At 44.7% G+C, this 17,253-nt stretch overlaps 1 protein-coding gene across 9 annotated transcripts in view; it reads right to left on the bottom strand.

Annotated features, from left to right (window-relative positions):
• The window catches only part of SNX25 (sorting nexin 25), a 149,446-nt gene that overhangs the window by 104,678 nt on the left and 27,515 nt on the right, over nt 1-17,253 (bottom strand). For 6 of the 9 annotated variants that reach the window (XR_014830417.1, XM_085000970.1, XM_085000972.1 and 3 more), the window contains exon 1: nt 16,128-16,693. The exons of the other annotated variants lie outside the window; for them this stretch is intronic. Coding sequence is in view for 5 of the 6 variants with exons in the window: in XM_085000970.1 (XP_084857096.1) it covers nt 16,128-16,496 (369 nt within the window). In the remaining variant the exon portion in view is untranslated. Of the gene's footprint in view, nt 1-16,127; nt 16,694-17,253 lie in introns of those variants that run through there. 9 annotated transcript variants of the gene reach the window in all.

Here is a 17,253-nt window from a genome sequence, read left to right as displayed (position 1 = left end):
CTCAACCATCTAACATGTACTGAGGACTCTGTGTGTCTGCCACTTAGTTGGGTACCAGAAAGACAAAGGTAAATAAATTACATTCTCTGTGCTCAAGGGGCTTAATCTATCCTTGATGGAAGCTCATAATAGAGTAACTAATGAGCTATAAGACCGTGGGAGGCTCTGCTTAGGAATTTTAATATTCTTCCTATTTTAGTAGCTCCTCTGCAATTTGCTCTCCAATCAGGGTCATGGAAGAAAAGTTACTCAAATATACAATCAATCCATGAGATCATTTCATAAGAATTTTGACGTTCATACATATTTAAGTAAATTACAAAAATTATCCTCATTTCCTAAGAGTTCTCACTGAAACCACTGAATCCAAATGAAGAAGGTGCCAGAGTGGTTGCTCCTGCTTCAAAGCCATCCTGTAACTCAACAACTCAATGAGTCACACAGAACTGCTGCTTTTTTTTTCCACAGGGATCTTTAGTAATGGAAGTCAATAATTTTTTTTAATCCATTACTGTCCTGGAGTACTGTAATACCGTTCTTATTAAATTTGTTGACTGGCTTTTAAATGAAAACTGGTGATAAAATATTTAGGACCTGGTTGGAAAAATACCACACTGGTAATCTGATTCAGCAGGATTCCGATTTTCATAGTTCCCTTGAAGCAAAAAGCTGAGCTCTTGGCAGTGGCCTGGGGACACACATGGAGAAGACATTGAGATGTGTGAGATGGATTACTGCTGTAAAAATACTAGGTGCAAGACTTCCCGTTGTGGCTCAGTGGTGACAAACCCAACTAGTAACCATGAGGATGTGGATTTCATCCCTGGCCTTGCTTAGTGGGTTAAGGATCCGGTGTTGCCATCAGTTACAGTGTAGGCCAAAGACGTAGCTAGGGAACTTCCATGTGCCACAGGAGTGGGCCTAAAAAAAAATTTACTTTGACAGTATTTAGAGCAATACCTAGATTAGCGTCTAACCTAATGCCAGTAACATGACCTAGCCAAGGTGACACATAAATCAACCCAAGTAGAACTACTGTCAACTTAGCTTCCATAGACATCTCCTAAAAACATGCTTAATTCCCAAATAAAGATGATAACAAGGTGGTACAGTTGCCTAATACGATAAAAATATCCTGCGTATGATCCAACAAAAAAATACTAGTTGCAAAAAACTGAAAATACAATTCAACTGAATCTAAAGAGGCTTTTATATTCCTCCTAACTTGAGAAGAAAAATTATCTGCCCCAGCCTCAATCTAGATCATGAAAGGCCTTTCTTTTGTTTCTGTCTAAAATAAATGTGTTGAAAGTCAAAGAACAAAACCTCTTAGGAGAAACATGGTGAAGATAAGCCTTAGTGGAGCAACCATTCCACCTGTGAACAGAGAGGACGGAGAGACACATGTGGGTCTACGAACACATAGGACACAGGTGTGGCTTTGAGTCGGCTCAGTCCTTGTTGACATCAGGAAGCCCCATTCCCCTGCTTGAAAGCACACCAACTCATTTTCAAGAACCACTTGAGGAATTTGTTCTAATGCAAATTTCTACATCCTATTCTCTCTCACCCTCCCAAGATTCTGACTTCAAAAAGTTTAAGGTTTGTCTTTGAAATACAACATTTCTAGCAAATTATTTATGAATTCTTAGACCACATTTTGAGAAACACTAAGTGGTCATGATGACAAAAGATTATGACCCCTGAAAAATGTTGGGAAGCTTTATTATTTGGAAGATTTATTTTATACAGAAGTAGAGCAATCATTTTACATAAATTGGGAGTCAAAGATTCACTAGCTTAGACTCTGCTCAGTTAACTGAAATGATAAATCTAATTCTTTCTCATACAGAAAAGAGGTAGCATGAACTATTTTCTGAATAGAATTTCTACTACACAATTTGAAGGGAACCATTAATCCCTTCAAAATGCAAAGAAAATCAGTTAAATTAATGAGAGGTAGTTTTAAACATAGTGCTTGAATCAAAAATTTTTTGTATTCCTGGAATGGTCTGCACTGTGTATAGGCACTGAATAAAACCATGCTTGGGAATTTAACTTGGCTAAAACATATTCTTCCAAAGAAGAGTAAGGACAACTATGTTTCCTGACACCTAACTTCTATTACATTTATCAGTAAAAACTGCCCCCAGCACAGTTACAAGCAGATGCCCTGAAGGATACTGGCACAGCCAGAGGTCAAGAGTCCACTATCCATTCCAGCCTTTGCCTGATACAGCATTAAACTAGAGAACTTCCAGAGGCAATTCCTTTAGTCAAAATAAGAAATAAGGGCAGTTCCGGAACCACCAGCGCAGCGGGTTACAAATCTGACAGCTTAGGTTTCGCAGAAGTGGGTTCCATCCCCAGCCCCCTTGCAGTGGGTTAAAGGATCTGCAGGACTGGTCGCAGCTGCAGCTGGGATTCAATCCCTGGCCCAAGAACTTCCATATACTGCACATGAGGCCAAAACAATGAAGAAATGAAAGTAGAGAAATGAAGAGAAATAGAGAGGAAGCACGTGCGGCCCACGGCAGGTCATTCCCACAGTGCCGACCTCCTCAGCTCCAGCAACCCTCCTCTCCAGCCCCCTTGGCCCCAATCCAACCAGGCAGGACAGTTCAGATCCACCGAGTCAGAGGTCCCCTCCAGAAGCTCTCAGCTCCCCCCTCACTCACTGAGCTGCCACCTGATCAACTCTGATGGCTCAACCCTGTGCCCCACCTCGCCTGTTCCCCACCTCGACACCGAGCCCATCACGAAGCCCTGCAGGACCAGCCCAGCCATGCTGAAGGCATTCCCACACGCTCCTGGCCTCCAACTCACATGGGGCCCTGAACCCCAAACCACACCCACCACCTTGTGTCCTCAGAGGTCAGGAGGGCTACCTCCAGCACCTTCAATCTCCACCTTGGAGTCACTTAACCTCTTTAAAACCGTTTCCTGAGCCATAAAATGGAGATAACAGTCCATGTGTTATGGGGTCACCATGAGGACTAAATGAGGGTGCAAAGCACTTAGGACAGGGCCTGGTACACAGTAAGGGCTCAATAAATGTTTTTCCCCCCAACTTTTTACTACCTCTTAAAGTTACCCTCAACACATCCTCCTCCTCGCTATCAGCAATTCATTTTGCCCCTCGCCCCCACTTCCCAGGACAGTTGAGGCAACCCACCTGAAGGGTCTGGTGCCCTGGCCACCTTGTGCAAGGCTCTCTCTGCCCCGTTCATCTCAGCCTGAGCCCTGGCCTGGGCTCTGCTCCCGTGCCCACACTGCCCCGGCTCTCGGTCTCGGGGACTCTCAGACCCTTCCGTGCTACTTTAAGATTTCTCTTTAACCCAAAAATATGATGAAATCTCTCCTCAGCCACAAAAATTCCCAAAGCATTCACACCACACACATACCTGTGAAAGCTGCCTTCTCTTCTCTCCTTCTCATCCGAGCTTCCAGAGAGCACCTTGCACCTGTCTCTGCTTCCTCACCTCCCCCTCCTCCCTGGAGAGGATAAAAACCACGTCTGCCCCCACATCCACCTGCCCTCCCCACATGCCACCAGCACAGGGCTCCAGAGACCCCGAGTGGTCAAACCTGGGACACCCCTGCCTTACTGAACCTCCCAGCCATCCGACACCGCTGGCCACCAACCCCTGTTGCTCGGCTTCTCTGGGCTTTTCTCTCCTATTCACCATCACACAATGTTCCTTCTCTCACTCCTTTGCCTACCTGCAGGCTAAATAACCACATGCAGCTCACATGGTCAAAACTTATCTCCTCGCCCTCCATCATCCCAAACCTGCACATTCAGCCACCCAAGCCAAACAACTGGAATTCACTCAACTTCTCCCTTTCCTCCCTCCGCAAATGTTTATTGGGTAAAATTTAAGAGCATGGTAGAGATGTCAGGATGGAAGGGCAGTGAAGTGGGCATTTAACAAGAACTGAATGTGTAGAAAGGGGGCAGAGATCCTCCCAGAAGCACCTGAGTACAACACATACATATATCCCACTAAGGGAAACTCAGGAACAGCGAGAAGGAAGGTGCGTTAAAGTGAGGAGTGTGTGAAGATGTGAAAGACAAGCTAAAAAGAGGTTTGTCCTAGTCATGAAGACCGTTAATAAGTAAGTGTTCATCGGTTTGACTCCACTGCCTCCTTCTTCTCTAAAGGACCAGCTAGGCCAGTGATAGAAATGGTGTCCCCTCTGCCAAAACCTGGCCAAGAAGATGCATTCAAGGGGAACATTGCTACTGCATTTCTAAGAACATTTTTCCTTGTTCCAGAAAGGGCCTTTCCTCCTCTGGATCTCGTCCCGTGTGGCCGTGGAGCCTGAAACTCCTGCAGCCATCTGGACAACAGCCCTAGAATGGGTCTCCCCCACGGTGAGGGCGGAGCTTAGAAAGACAGAGATGGACCTGGAGGCCTGTCGTTCCCACGTGGAGCCTCCCTACTATTCCTGGGCCTCCCCTACCTCTGGGTTATGTATTAGTTATTAATAAATCCCCCTGTTGTTTAAAAAAAAGCAGGGGGGGGTTCATGGTTACAGGCATCAGTCATGTTCAGAAAATAGCTAAATGGGTTCCTTTACTACAATTTCTAGGAATGTTAATGTAACAGAGCACAACGTAAAGCTTTAAAAACTTTGTTCTTCAAGTGTACTTGACTTCCCCTCAACAGGCCTCTCCTTCATCTTCTGCTTTTACAGTATACCTAAAAACATCTCTGCAATTAAATGTTTACGGGCCATAGTTTAGAAAACTGAATTTTCCTAGAACAGATGATGAGAACATACAACTGACTGTTGTGACACAGTACAGTGATGGCAAAAAGAGCACAGAAAAGTGCTGTGGGGCTCCAGAGGGTTGACTGCCATTCTACAAGGTTCTCGCTCAGAATGGCAGATGAGTCTTACATTGTGTGTCAACTCAAGTAAAATTTGAGTGGCTTCCTGGAATGCTAAGTTGAGAAGGATTCTGAGGCCTCATCCAGACTCAGGAGGGGGGAAAAAAAAGAAAAAAAAAAAAAAAAAAAGCCTTACTTAATTAGCATTGATTGTCATGAGCATAGAAAGGGCAGTTGTGACATCATTCTGAGACCTCTAAAATGGCACTAATTCCTAAACAGATCCTAGAACGATCCTAAAGATTCTCACATTTTTATTTTTTATTTTTAAATTTAGGGCCACTCCTGCAGCATACTGCAGTTTCCAAGCTAGGGGTCAAATTGGAGCTGCAGCTGTTGCCCTATGCCACAGCCATGCCAGATCCAAGTCGCATCTGTGATCTACACCATAGCCCACAGCAATGCTAGATCCTTAACCCATTGAGTGAGGTCAGGAATCAAACCTGCAACCTCATGGATATTAGTCAGGTGTGTTTCCACTGAAACACAATGGGAACTCCCTCTCAAGTTTTTTTAATCCTGAATCAGGCCAGACTAATCTTTAATAATTACAAGAGTAATAATAGAGTTAAGTATAGAAGCTCCAAAGTAAGAAAGGCCTGGGTTCAATTTGGTTCTCCCACTTGCTCTGGGCACATGAATTAGCCCCTCTGAACCTCAGTTTTCCCATCCGTAAAATGAGACAAACAGTCCCTAACTCACCTGGAAGATATAAAAGTTAAATTGGGTAATGCATATATGCACCTGCACACAGTAAATGCAATTCATACTAAATTTAGCTATAGCAATTCTGAAGGCATTTGCTTTACAACACTCACATTCTAACTCCTGTAGTACATGTAACTGTCCACTGTCTTCACAGCCACAGATTAAACTGAGGCTCAAACTCAGAATCAAACTGAGGTCAGAAACCATTTTCCTGAAGCCATTAACATGGTCAGTTTACAGGCTATAATAAGCAAATGGCAAGGACGATTGCAAAGTACTGTTCAAAATAAGTATTAACTTGCCTTGAAGACAACATAGCGTATATAAATCTGAGTGATTATTCTCTGCAAAAGACAGATCACATACATTATATTTTCCAACCTCTCCACAGCAAAAGCCAAGCCAAGATACAATGGCCAAACCAAAAGCAAGAAGCCTCTCTATGCCCGAATGATTGCCCCCGACCTCTCCAGGCATAGGACTTTCAGTGCTAGAACTAGGACAGTTCTGAACAAACCAGGACATCCGGTCACCCACAAATGAGCAGGTAAAGTCCCAGCAGGTGGGCCTGAGTCTAGCTGTGCCACTCAGAAGGAGTTTTTGAAATACTATTTCCCCTTAAAATAAATCAGGGCCCTTTTTGGAGAAATGGCTAACTCCAAGTGTAACTAGAAAATGGACAAAATGAACCCGAAATAGCTTATTACACCAGATTACAAGAAAACTCCCAGACTTTGTAGGGTCATATCAAAAGGACTCAGGAACCAACTCGAAAAGGTTCCTACCACCAAAGACATAAACGCATAAGCTTCGAAAAAGATGATCATTACAACTAACTGAAACCCATCAAATACATTCAAACCCATGAGTTCACACTTTTTTTAAACACATAACTAATTAGTCACCTTTAGAGGATGATGGGGAATCAAGTCATTATCTTGGAAAACTGACAATGAAAAAGAATACAGCGCCACCATCTACAGTCCTGCTGAAGGGATCAAACACAAGTCTGATCAGGCCTCTGAGTCCAGAGCCAATTTGAAGGACATATAAAGGAGAAAGGAACAAGCTGAGCTGTAACTCACATGCAATAAGCAAAATGCAGACTATAGGAACCCACTGGACAAACCTCCAAGTTCTTCAACAGATAACTCACAGGGGAAAGAAAAGGATAAAGGGAAAACTCATTTATTTTCAAATGGGCAAAACTAAACTATAATGTTCATGGATGCACATTTGAGTGATAAAACTATGACAACATGTAAGGAACTGATTCCTAGAGTCAAGATGCTGCTGCTTAGGTGGAAGGGAAGGGGCTGACATTGGGGTAGAGACAGAGAGGGGATTCTGGGGTTTCTGAAAGTTACAGGGTTTTGTCTCTACAATCTCTCATTCAAATACACATTTACTTTGTGTGATTTTTTTAAATCTTCATCTTGAATCTTTAAGTTTTATTTATTTATTTTTCTTTTTAGGGCCACACCTGTGGCACACAGAGGTTCCCAGGCTAGGGGTCTAACAGGAGCTACAGCTGCTGGTCTGCACCACAGCCACAGCAACACAGGATCCAAGCTGCGTCTGTGACCTACACCACAGCTCATGGCAACACTGGATCCTTAACCCACTGATCGAGGCCAGGGCTCAAACCCACATCCTCATGGACATTGGTCAGGTTCATAACCCGCTGGACCAAAATGGCAACTCCCTAAAGGTTTTTTTAAAAGGTAAAAGGATAAAATCTACATTTAACACCTAATTCAAAGCATTTTTACAAATACTAGTATTTGTTTTTACAAATACTATCACATTGTTCTAAACAAAGCTTGAAGGTATTTACTATCTCCACTTCCCAGATAAGGAGACTGAGGCTTAGAAATCTTAAGCTGCCCATAGTCACAGAGTTATTAAAACAGAGTCAGGATTCAAATTCAAATGGACTGGCTGACTCTAATACCATTCTCTTTTCCTTTTCTTTTGGCCACGCTTGAGGCATGCAGAATTTCCAGGGTCAGGGATCAAACCAATTCTACAGCTGCATCCAGAGCCACAGCAGTGACAGTGCTGGGTCCTTAACCCACTGAGCCACAAAGGCACGCCTTCTAATACTATTCTCTTAATGCCTATGCTCTACCGATGCCTAGTTATTCACTCAAGAAATATTTATTGCTTACCTAATCACGCTATAGATGTTTAAAAAAAAAAAGATAAAGAGGGGAAGGAGTTCAAGGGTTAATGAGAAAGATGGACAAGGAATCATCCAAGTATCCAATTACAACTGTACTAAACAGCGAAGGGAAGGTTTATCATGCTGTTGGAAGACCAGGAAGGCTTCTCTGCAGAAGAATGGCTGAGGTCTGAGAAGAAGGTAATGAGGTAAGGGGGCAGCAGGGGCTCTGGGCACAGGAAGCAATGTTCAAAGTTCCATTGACAGAAGGGGCTTGGCACTTTGAGGACTTATGATAGAGCATGAGGAGTGAGGGTAATTAGCACAGTAGACTAGCCTGGAGATCTGGAACAGGAAGCTGCTGGCGGCTCTTAATTAAACATGTTGCAGAAAAAGATTGGACTGGGTCTGCATTTTAAGAGAATGAACTGGAGGAGCAGACAGGAAGTCAGAGAGATGAACTGAGGGGCTACTGCAGTCACTTAGGAGGCACATGATGGTAGCTGGGACCAAGCAGGAGAGAGGCAAGAAGTGGATGGACATAGGATATTCAGGATATAAGAAGACCTGTCTCAAGGATGGACTGTATCTGGGGAACGAGCAGGAGGGGATGTCAGGAAGAACTCTGACTGCTGGCTGGGGGACTTTGAGTGGTACAGTCACCGACAAAAGGAGCAGTGTGAGAGGGACAGGGACACTGATCATAAGACGATGGAGATACTTGGACTTGTTGAGTTGCAGGCACCACTGAGAGTCTCAAGTGGAAAGGTCACGTTAAGTAACTAAATAAGTGAGTCTGGGCCAGAGGAATAAATCTCTAACCTTCAGTATAGAGATGGTCACTGCTTAGGGCCCAAGGGTGAGACTGCCTAAAGATGAGATAATTCAAAACAATGGGACCTCAAGAATGATCAAAATTCAAATCTAGAAAACAAGGCAACCTCCTGAGCTTATCTAGGGGTTGAAATCTCCAGACAGTTTAGTGAAACAGGAAAGAAAAAAATCAGAAGGAAAAATTATGAGATTAACAACTGTGCCTCAGGAAAAACACACTGAAATCTCCGAAATGGTTACAATGCTAATTTCATATCTAATGAGTTGGCAGAATCTGCATATGGCACTCAGGTGTGTATCTGTATATGAGGAAGAGGACTCTGGGGAGGTGCCTTGTGTGTAGGGCTGGAGGCTAGAGGCTAGAGAAGGCTTTGGAGTTACGAGAGAAAGCAGAAAGCCGGCACTTGAGCCCAGGGGCTTCTTGGAGCTAGACAGAGGGACACAGCTCACAGGAGATACAAGGGCCAAAGCTCCTCAGCTTCTAGAAGGTCAAAACAAAACAAAACAAAACAAAACCCTTAAGTATACCTGCGTGAGAAACAAGGCTACACTTTCAATTTCTAAAAAGCACATAAGGCAGTTTTTGGCTCAGGGGAAAAAAAAAAAAGGGACAGGCACTCCAGATACCAGGTTTTACAGGACAGAGCCAGCAGTAGCCCAAGAAGAACCGTGCTTTTTCACAGATTGGCACTGGTGACAGAGAAAGAGAAACCTCTCTTAAATGTTTTGCAGGCACTAGGAATGGAAGAACATAAGTGAATATGTCCTTAAATATGTAAATACTGCCTGCAGGCTCGCAGAAATGAGAGGAGTGCTTCAGGATGAGGTCCTGCGTGAGCAGACAGGAGCAAACGCTATACAATTTTATTTACTACTATTAGTGTAAACTCATACATATAAGGTGGGTGAGAACTACAGAAATGCAGGGTACTTGAGAAATGAGAATTTGTTAAACATGCATCTGATTTTCCAGGAGGTGTGTTCTACACTAAAATGAAAGCTTACTAAATAGATGCTAGTGCCCCAAGCAAGTTCCAGTGTCTCACCTAAAAACGCACCATTCATTCCAGTCTCCCCCCTGGCCTCAGAGGCATTTTACTTGGAGTCGCTGTATTTATTTTTCTTTACATCCAGCTCATGGCTATTCACACATGCAAAGCCCTAGGTGGCTGACAAACATACAAGGACTGGCCAGTGCCTAGAGTCACTGATAAGCACTGGCTGGCCAGCCCTGGAGACAGCCAGCACACCTCACGCTCCTAACTGCATTCCCCCAAAGAAGCACCCGAGCTGAGAAGTCCACCAAAATACAACCAAACCCCACTAAGCTTTCTAGAAAGGTCCACAGTGTTTGGAGAAACTATATAAGCACACATCCCAGGACTAAAGGTGGGTGTAGAAACAACTAACCGAACCCAAGTCCTAGCCCCTGGGATACCCAGCAGAGCTCCTGAGAGGGGCTGCCTATCTACCCCTGTCATCTGTCATCTCCACCCAAACAACCAACCCTCATTCAGAAAGTGACCTAACAGTGAAGCTGGTAAAAATACAGGTTCTAAGTTTTTCTTTCAAAAGCAAACCTGCAATTTAAAAAGAAAGAAAAAAAAAAAAAAAAAAAAGGCAAGTTTGTATGCCTTCATTTTAACACTAACATCCTTCTACAGACACTACTTCTTTTCTAATGCCTAAACCCTTAGCACCGAACTTGCTGAGTCACCTTTTTTAGTACAACTGTGTGCACGACTCTGACTACACAAGTGCTCTAAGGAATCTAGGGCACTTCCTACCCCAAAATGATAAGGTTGGGAAATGAAACCTAAGACGTTTTTTAGAAGGCAACATTCAATAACCAAGGACACCACAGCATATTCCTAAAGCAAAAGCAGCTTATGATTCAGGGAGTTAGAAATAAACCTCCTGGGAATGCCTAGAATTTAGGCCCCAAGTAGACAGTTCAAGCTTGGAGACTTTGATCTTCAGATCTGTGAATAAACAGTAGGACCCTTTGTTTGGGGGCTGAATTTATTAGTTAAAGAGAATGTTAAGATACTCTTGAAAAGATTCTTGAGCCAATCTGTAATGATAACTACTGATAATTAATGTGAAAGAAACATCCCACTCACTCTTGAATTTATAGCCTCCGGTCTCCATTCACATAGCTTCATTAACTCTCACTTTTTATCACTGCAACTGATTAATGTTTCCCCTCTTGAGTCCCTCCCAATCACATTTCCATCTGACATTTCTAAAGCCCGGCGTGGCTGCTACACTCAGTGCTCAGAAAGTGAGAGTAGGTGCCATGACTTCAGACTAAAAGCCAGTTCAACTCTCTCAGCTGCAGACTTCCACAACCTGGCCCAAACTACCTTTGCAGCCTGCCTCCTAGGAGTCACCTCGTGTACTCACTGGCAACCGAAACCCCAAACGGTACATGTCCTCCATCTGTAACAGTCGGCTTGGTTTGTTTGGGTTTTGTGAAAGTTATGAAAATATATATTGCCTCCTTCAGACAGTTTTACTGAATTCAAAAACACACGATCATTTCATAGGATACATTCGCTGATTTTCATTAGCAGTTTTTATGTTCTAGGTTTGTGTACTATATCTTCCTACTTTGAAGTTATCACTATTTTTCCATAACGTATGTTTACTAATCCTAAGAAATAGTTCCTTCATAATAAAGATACAGAAAATAAATAATTTTCCTTTCTGTGTAATCATTGTTCATATGCCAAGAGATTACAGGCATCAAAAGCTCCCCTTTTTGAATAAATATTTGCATTTGCTTGTCTATGCATAATCTATATCTGAAAGAATAATCAACTGGTAATAACGACTGCCCATAGGGCAGTGAGGTTTTTTCCCTCACTACATATCCTTTTATATGTTTTCTATTAAAGCCATGTGACTGGATAACCTACATAATTAAATTTAAAAATTATGAATTGGATGAATTTAAAGGAAAACAACTTATGCCAGAGTTATACAGGTTTAAGGTGCACTCGAAGGCCATCTTCCTCAAAAACATTCTTCCAACTAGCCACAATGACTTAAATTTCCCAATTAAAATACAAACATATATTCTGAAGACAGTGTGTTGTGCCACTATGCACTGTCATGGAGGATAATTTATCACATTAGCACAATAAGAGAAAGTCACAAAGAGGCTGTGTACAGCCTCCCTAAGTTTTGTTTCTTTTCCTTTTTCCCTCAAGTAATTAAATTAAGTTTGTTTTCCTCAAAAGAACTTTTGTATTAGTAAAAGAACTCATTTAGGGATTCTAGATGTCCTACCCAAGCCGAATGGCTTCATGGATTGCTGTGTGAATGTTTTTACTGTCTTTATAAACAACTGCCCTCTCATTCACTCTTCTCCATCAGTCTAATCTACTCAGCCTGGGAGGTCAGGGACAGGGACTATCTTGTTCATCTTTGAATCCTCCCCAACCCTAAAAACACTGCCATGCACTTAACAGAAAGCAATTATCCAAGCTCCTAGTGACACCTATTGCAAGCCTACGATCCCTTCTCTAGAGAAGGGCGGTTGAAATTTCAAATCTAAAAATGTCAGGCAAATATTCACGTCTGTTCTTCATCTCAAGTCTGTTCTCATCTCAACAAATAATAATCTATTCATTTAGGGGAAACATCCACCATAGGGAACCTACTACGTGCCTGGCACTGATACTCAGCAACTACCTAGGCCAAAAATGATCTCGTGACATCAGAAGAGCAGATATGCAGCAGATAGTATTCAGTAAATGCTTATTAGATCTGATGGACTTCTTGAACTTTTCTGCCCAAACTTGGAAAAGTCTTTCACTGATTTCTTCACATGGTCTTTAATTTCCCCTATGCTACCAAGTGCCTGAATATTGTGGACTTTCTGGTATCAGTCTGCTAGTGCGCCTTAGTTAACCACTTATTTTTGAACTTACGGGACATAAATTAGGAAGTATCTAGTAAACTATAAAAGAAAATCCATAAATTATGTGAATAATTATTAATTTTAATTATTAAATTAAATTAATAATTTAAAGAAGTTATTCCCTCTTACCCTCCTGTCCTCAAAGTATACAAAATAATTTTCCTGTTTCCATTATAAGAGGCACTTTGTACTGCTGGTCCAGTGACGCAAGCAAGTTTTCTAAATGACTGACTCGCTAGTCCCATATTTTTTCTGTTGTTGCCTTGGGTCAGACCATGTGCTAGGGTCAAGTAACTGCAGCTAATGAATCCTAGGCTCTTGGTCCACATGAGTTAACTGGCAATACATAAGACCTAACCCCAGTCTTGTACTAGGAATATCACACTATGACAGCCGACTCAGCAAAGCTAAGCTAACAAGTGAGCAGGCCAGCCCCAGAGCATCACATCTCCAGTCAGCTGGCCTGCAACAAAGTTCAAGTTTTTCTAAAGCGGAGCCCAGACAGCAACTGTCAAGACTTTAGTGTCAACCTTCATGACCTTACACGAAGCTTTTTTACCACCTGAATATACCACTGGATAGTATTTATACCTGAGAAGAAAAATAGTTTTATCACTTTCATAGTGATTCCCAATCAAGTAAAATCAAAATCCTTGCACATAGGAGATGCCCAATAAATACCAGATTAGTTGAAGGAGGAAAGCATTGAGTTAGTGACCACAAACAGACATAATTTTCTTCATTACCATCGGCATACACTTCTGGAGAGCCCACAAGCTATAAGGGATTTAAAAGATGTCAATTATAGGTCCTAACCACATAGAGTCGACAGCCAATAACTACCTTGTGAAGGGTGAAGCAGCGTTTGAACATTCCTAGACATAAAAACACCTTTTCCCTTTTAGGTGAGGTTTACCTGGTTGCCTACGTTTAATAGTGTATGCTTTTTTTTTTTTCTCTGTAGAAGGAAGCCCAGAAGGAAAAAAAGGAAGGAAAGGAAAGGAGGAAGGAAGGAAGGGAGGAAGGAAGAAGGAGAGGACAGATACCAGTGTCTGACATATCTAACTGACATTAGAAGAACCCAAAATATATAACAAATGAGGATTCTTTTCTTAATGCTGATTCAAAATTTCTGTAGTAAAGTCATCACTGTATCTTAAGAAGCACCATTTGGTTCACTATGAAACAGCCTCCCCCGCCACATATGTTAGATGACCTGTATGGTCCGGCTCCTACCCCCTCAGAACTGACAGATATTTTATACCACACCACATGTTTATGCTTCCATTCATAAAGAACATTTTTTTAAAACCTTAAGCATAAATTACTGGAAATACAGAACAAAGGGCCTAAGCAAACTGCACAACAAAAGGCCTAAGTAAACTGCACTGGTACTGTAAAATACATATACTTTTATGTGAACAACATGCATTTCCACTCTAAGTAGCATAACTTAGAAACCAAACTTCAAAATGTACTTACTTTCTTAACACTATTATAAGAATCTGAATGCAAAAAGAATGACCAATAATCTACTTCCCTTAAATTATACTTCAGATAGTATGCATGGGAGGTTAGATATGCTGTTTCATTTTCTGTCCATTTTAACGTTTTCTCTATTTCCTCTACTAAAGCATCTTTTTGGATTTCTGAATATCCAAATTTTATCAGAAGTACAAGTGAGCTGGGTGGTTTGGGGAAATGTATTACCCAGGAAAAAAGGGAAATAATCCACAACATGAAGCTTTCACACCCTCTGAGTGGACTGCAATACTAAGGCTTTGACCCTGACCCCATCAGCCAGACATCCTGAACCCACATACCAAGCACTCTTTCTTTTATTTTTTTGCTTTTTAGGGTCACATCTGCAGCACATGTAAGTTCCCGGGCTAGGGGTCAAATCTGGGCCACAGCTGCCAGCCTACACCACAGCCACAGCAACACCAGATCCAAGCAGTGTCTGAAACCTACACCACAGCCTACAGCAACGCCAAATGCCCAACCCACTGATCGAGGCCGGGGATCGAACCCACATCCTCAAGGACACTAGCTGGATCCATTGCCTTGGAGCCACAACAGGAACTCTCCCAGGCACTTTTAATCACTTAACTCTTAGTTAGTTTTTGTTTCATAACCATTTACCACTACCCAAAAGTAACTTATTTATCTGTTTATTGTCTGATCTCCTATAAGAACATCACCTCCAGAAAGCAGGACTTTTGTCTGTCCTGTTGATTCAAACCAGCTTCCAAAAGACCTGGTTTATATGAAATGCTCAATAAATACATAATGAATAAATTTACAACATCTTACAATACTCTAAAGAATTGTAATGTCATTCATGGATTGATAAACCATCTAGTAAAATCTTGGGGTCCTTTTTATTATTGAGGAGAAAAAACAAAAGGAAAAATACACCTACTCACCAACTCTAGGTATAGGAAAATGGACAGATGAGTGAAGGTTTTTAATAGAAGTAAACACGACTAACTTGAGACTACTGATGAAAACAGAAGTGTCTGTTCCTTAATAGACTGAGCTGCTGCCCAGGTTACAAAGTGAGGACACCTGACTCCTTGCCTACAACTCTTCGGCCATTATCTCAGCTCTGCATTCTGAAATGACACACTCAGAAAAGGGTACTTTTGATGAAGAGTGTGATGGTTTTTAGGTAAAAGTGAGCAGGTCATATCATAACCACATACAAACCCCCCCCGGGGGGGGTGGTCAGTAATGATGCTTCCAACAAACATGAAGTTGAGCCACTGGCATTTCCTTTATCCAAAGTGCTTAGATAATTTCAGTTTAATGGCAGTATCACTCAACCAAGTGGTAAGTGTCCAGCGAACACAGAATCAAGTTTCATTTAAAGGGTTATGATAAGGAAGCTAGGAGGAAGAGAAAGTAGTGGTTTTGCACCAAGGAAGAGGAGAACTCATTAAAATATCGTTCCTTCCTATATTCCCTAACCACCTTTCTTTACTATTCTGCCATGCCTCACTGATGAGAGGCTTCCCTTTGATGAAAACCTCAGTGACTTCGGGCGTCCCCCTTCTAAATCACAGACTGCGATATATATCAACATGGTGGAAGGCAGGATGCTGTGGTAAAAAGCGTACCCAGGCTTGGGCACGATGGGTGACCTAAGCCAAGTCAACCCCTCTGCGCCAGCTTCCTCGTCTGTAAATAGGCACCAAGTTGCCTCCCACAGAGAACGGTTATCAGAACCCACTGTAAGGAGCAACCTAGGGCGTCGCACTCCGCTTTCCCACTCGCTAACTGCGAAGCCACAGCGAAGGTTCGGGAGGATTATTCAACTATCCGGGCTGTGCCTGAGAATGGTGTGGAACAGCCACACCGCCTACTAACATGCCCCTAGGTAAAACCCGCGGAGCCCGCAGCCAGCCCGCGCGGCGGCCGAAGTGACGCGATCACCTCCCCAGCGGCCCGCCAACCCCAGCTCTGGTTTCCCCCGGGCGTCCGGGGCCCCGGAGGGAGCGGGGCCGAGAGGAAGGGCCCGCCGCCACCCGGGCTCTCCCGGAGCGGGCGCCGGAAGCGGGCGGGCGCGCGCTGAACGGGGGAGACCGGTACTCACCCCCGGCCGGCAGCAGGCGGCCGCGGCCAGCCGTCTCCAGGCGGCGGCGAAGTCGGGCGGCGGGGCTCGGCGGCTCCGGCAGACCAGGGATAACAGGGTCCCCAGCAGGAAGGCGGCCGCGGCACAGCCCAGGTGCAGGCTGAGCATGAGCAGGACGGTTCCCGGCCCCGCGCCTCCCGCCGCCAGCCAGCAGCCGGGCCCCAGGCAGGAAAGGGACACGGCGGCGAGGACAGCCACGGCCACCGGCACCCGCCAGCTCCAGCCGCCAGGGCCCACTGGGGCCGCCGCGTCCTGCCGGGGTTCCGGCCGCCGCTCGCCCGGGGAGCCTGTGAGGCCGGCGCTGCTGCTGTCGGTGGCATCGGGGTGCATGCTGCTTCCTGGGCCGCTAAGGACAGGTACATCTCCCGCTCTGCTGTCCCCCAGCGCTGCCCTGGACGGTGGCCTCCGCGCGGCGCCTCCTCCCCGCCCCGCTCCCGCCGCTCCGGAGGCAGAGAGAGTCCGTGTTCATGCCCTCGCTGGCGGCCGACGGAGGGAACGGCTTCGACAGACGCCGCCGAGCTCCTCTCAGCGACCCCTCAGCGCCGCCAGCCGGCGCCGGGCCCGCAGCTGCCCGGCCGGGCGTGTCCAGGTAGCCGAACCCGGTTCTGACTTAAGCTGGCGAGGCCCGGGGCGGAGCGGGGGTGGGGGCGGCCCAGGAGAGCGTGTCGGGAGGGGGCGGGGAGCCACCGCGGCCCGCTGAGTGACAGCTGGGAGGCGCCCGGCCCCGCCCCGCCCGGCCGCCCACCCGCAGCGTGGGGGCGGGGTCGGACCGCCGCTGCCCCCGGGGAGGGGGCGCCTCCAATCCCGGCGAAAACTGCTCTTTCCTGCGCTCCTCCCCGCGCCTCCCCCAGGATGCCGTCTGTTGATGGAAAATTTCGCCTCAGGTGTCAGAAGCTCTTGTAATTCTCAAGCTCAGGTGATCCCTTAATCCTCTCCACGCTCATCGCTGACAAGTCACCTCCTCTAGTGCCTACAGCCCGCAAAATTCCTGCCTTGTTTGCACCTGCTATTTAGATTACATAGGCAACAGTTCCTGATTCTCACTTTTAACACAGGTCCCCTAACAACCTTCCCTTTCCCATCCAGC

The sequence above is a fragment of the Sus scrofa genome, chromosome 15 (genome assembly GCF_054392235.1).
Source record: "Sus scrofa isolate SSC_HxYL_T2T_F1_AM1 chromosome 15, Sscrofa_HxYL_maternal_Yorkshire_Landrace_v2.0, whole genome shotgun sequence".
Classification (NCBI taxonomy): domain Eukaryota; kingdom Metazoa; phylum Chordata; class Mammalia; order Artiodactyla; family Suidae; genus Sus; species Sus scrofa.
Note: the sequence above shows the minus strand (reverse complement) of the source record. Positions and strands in the feature narration are given on the sequence as shown.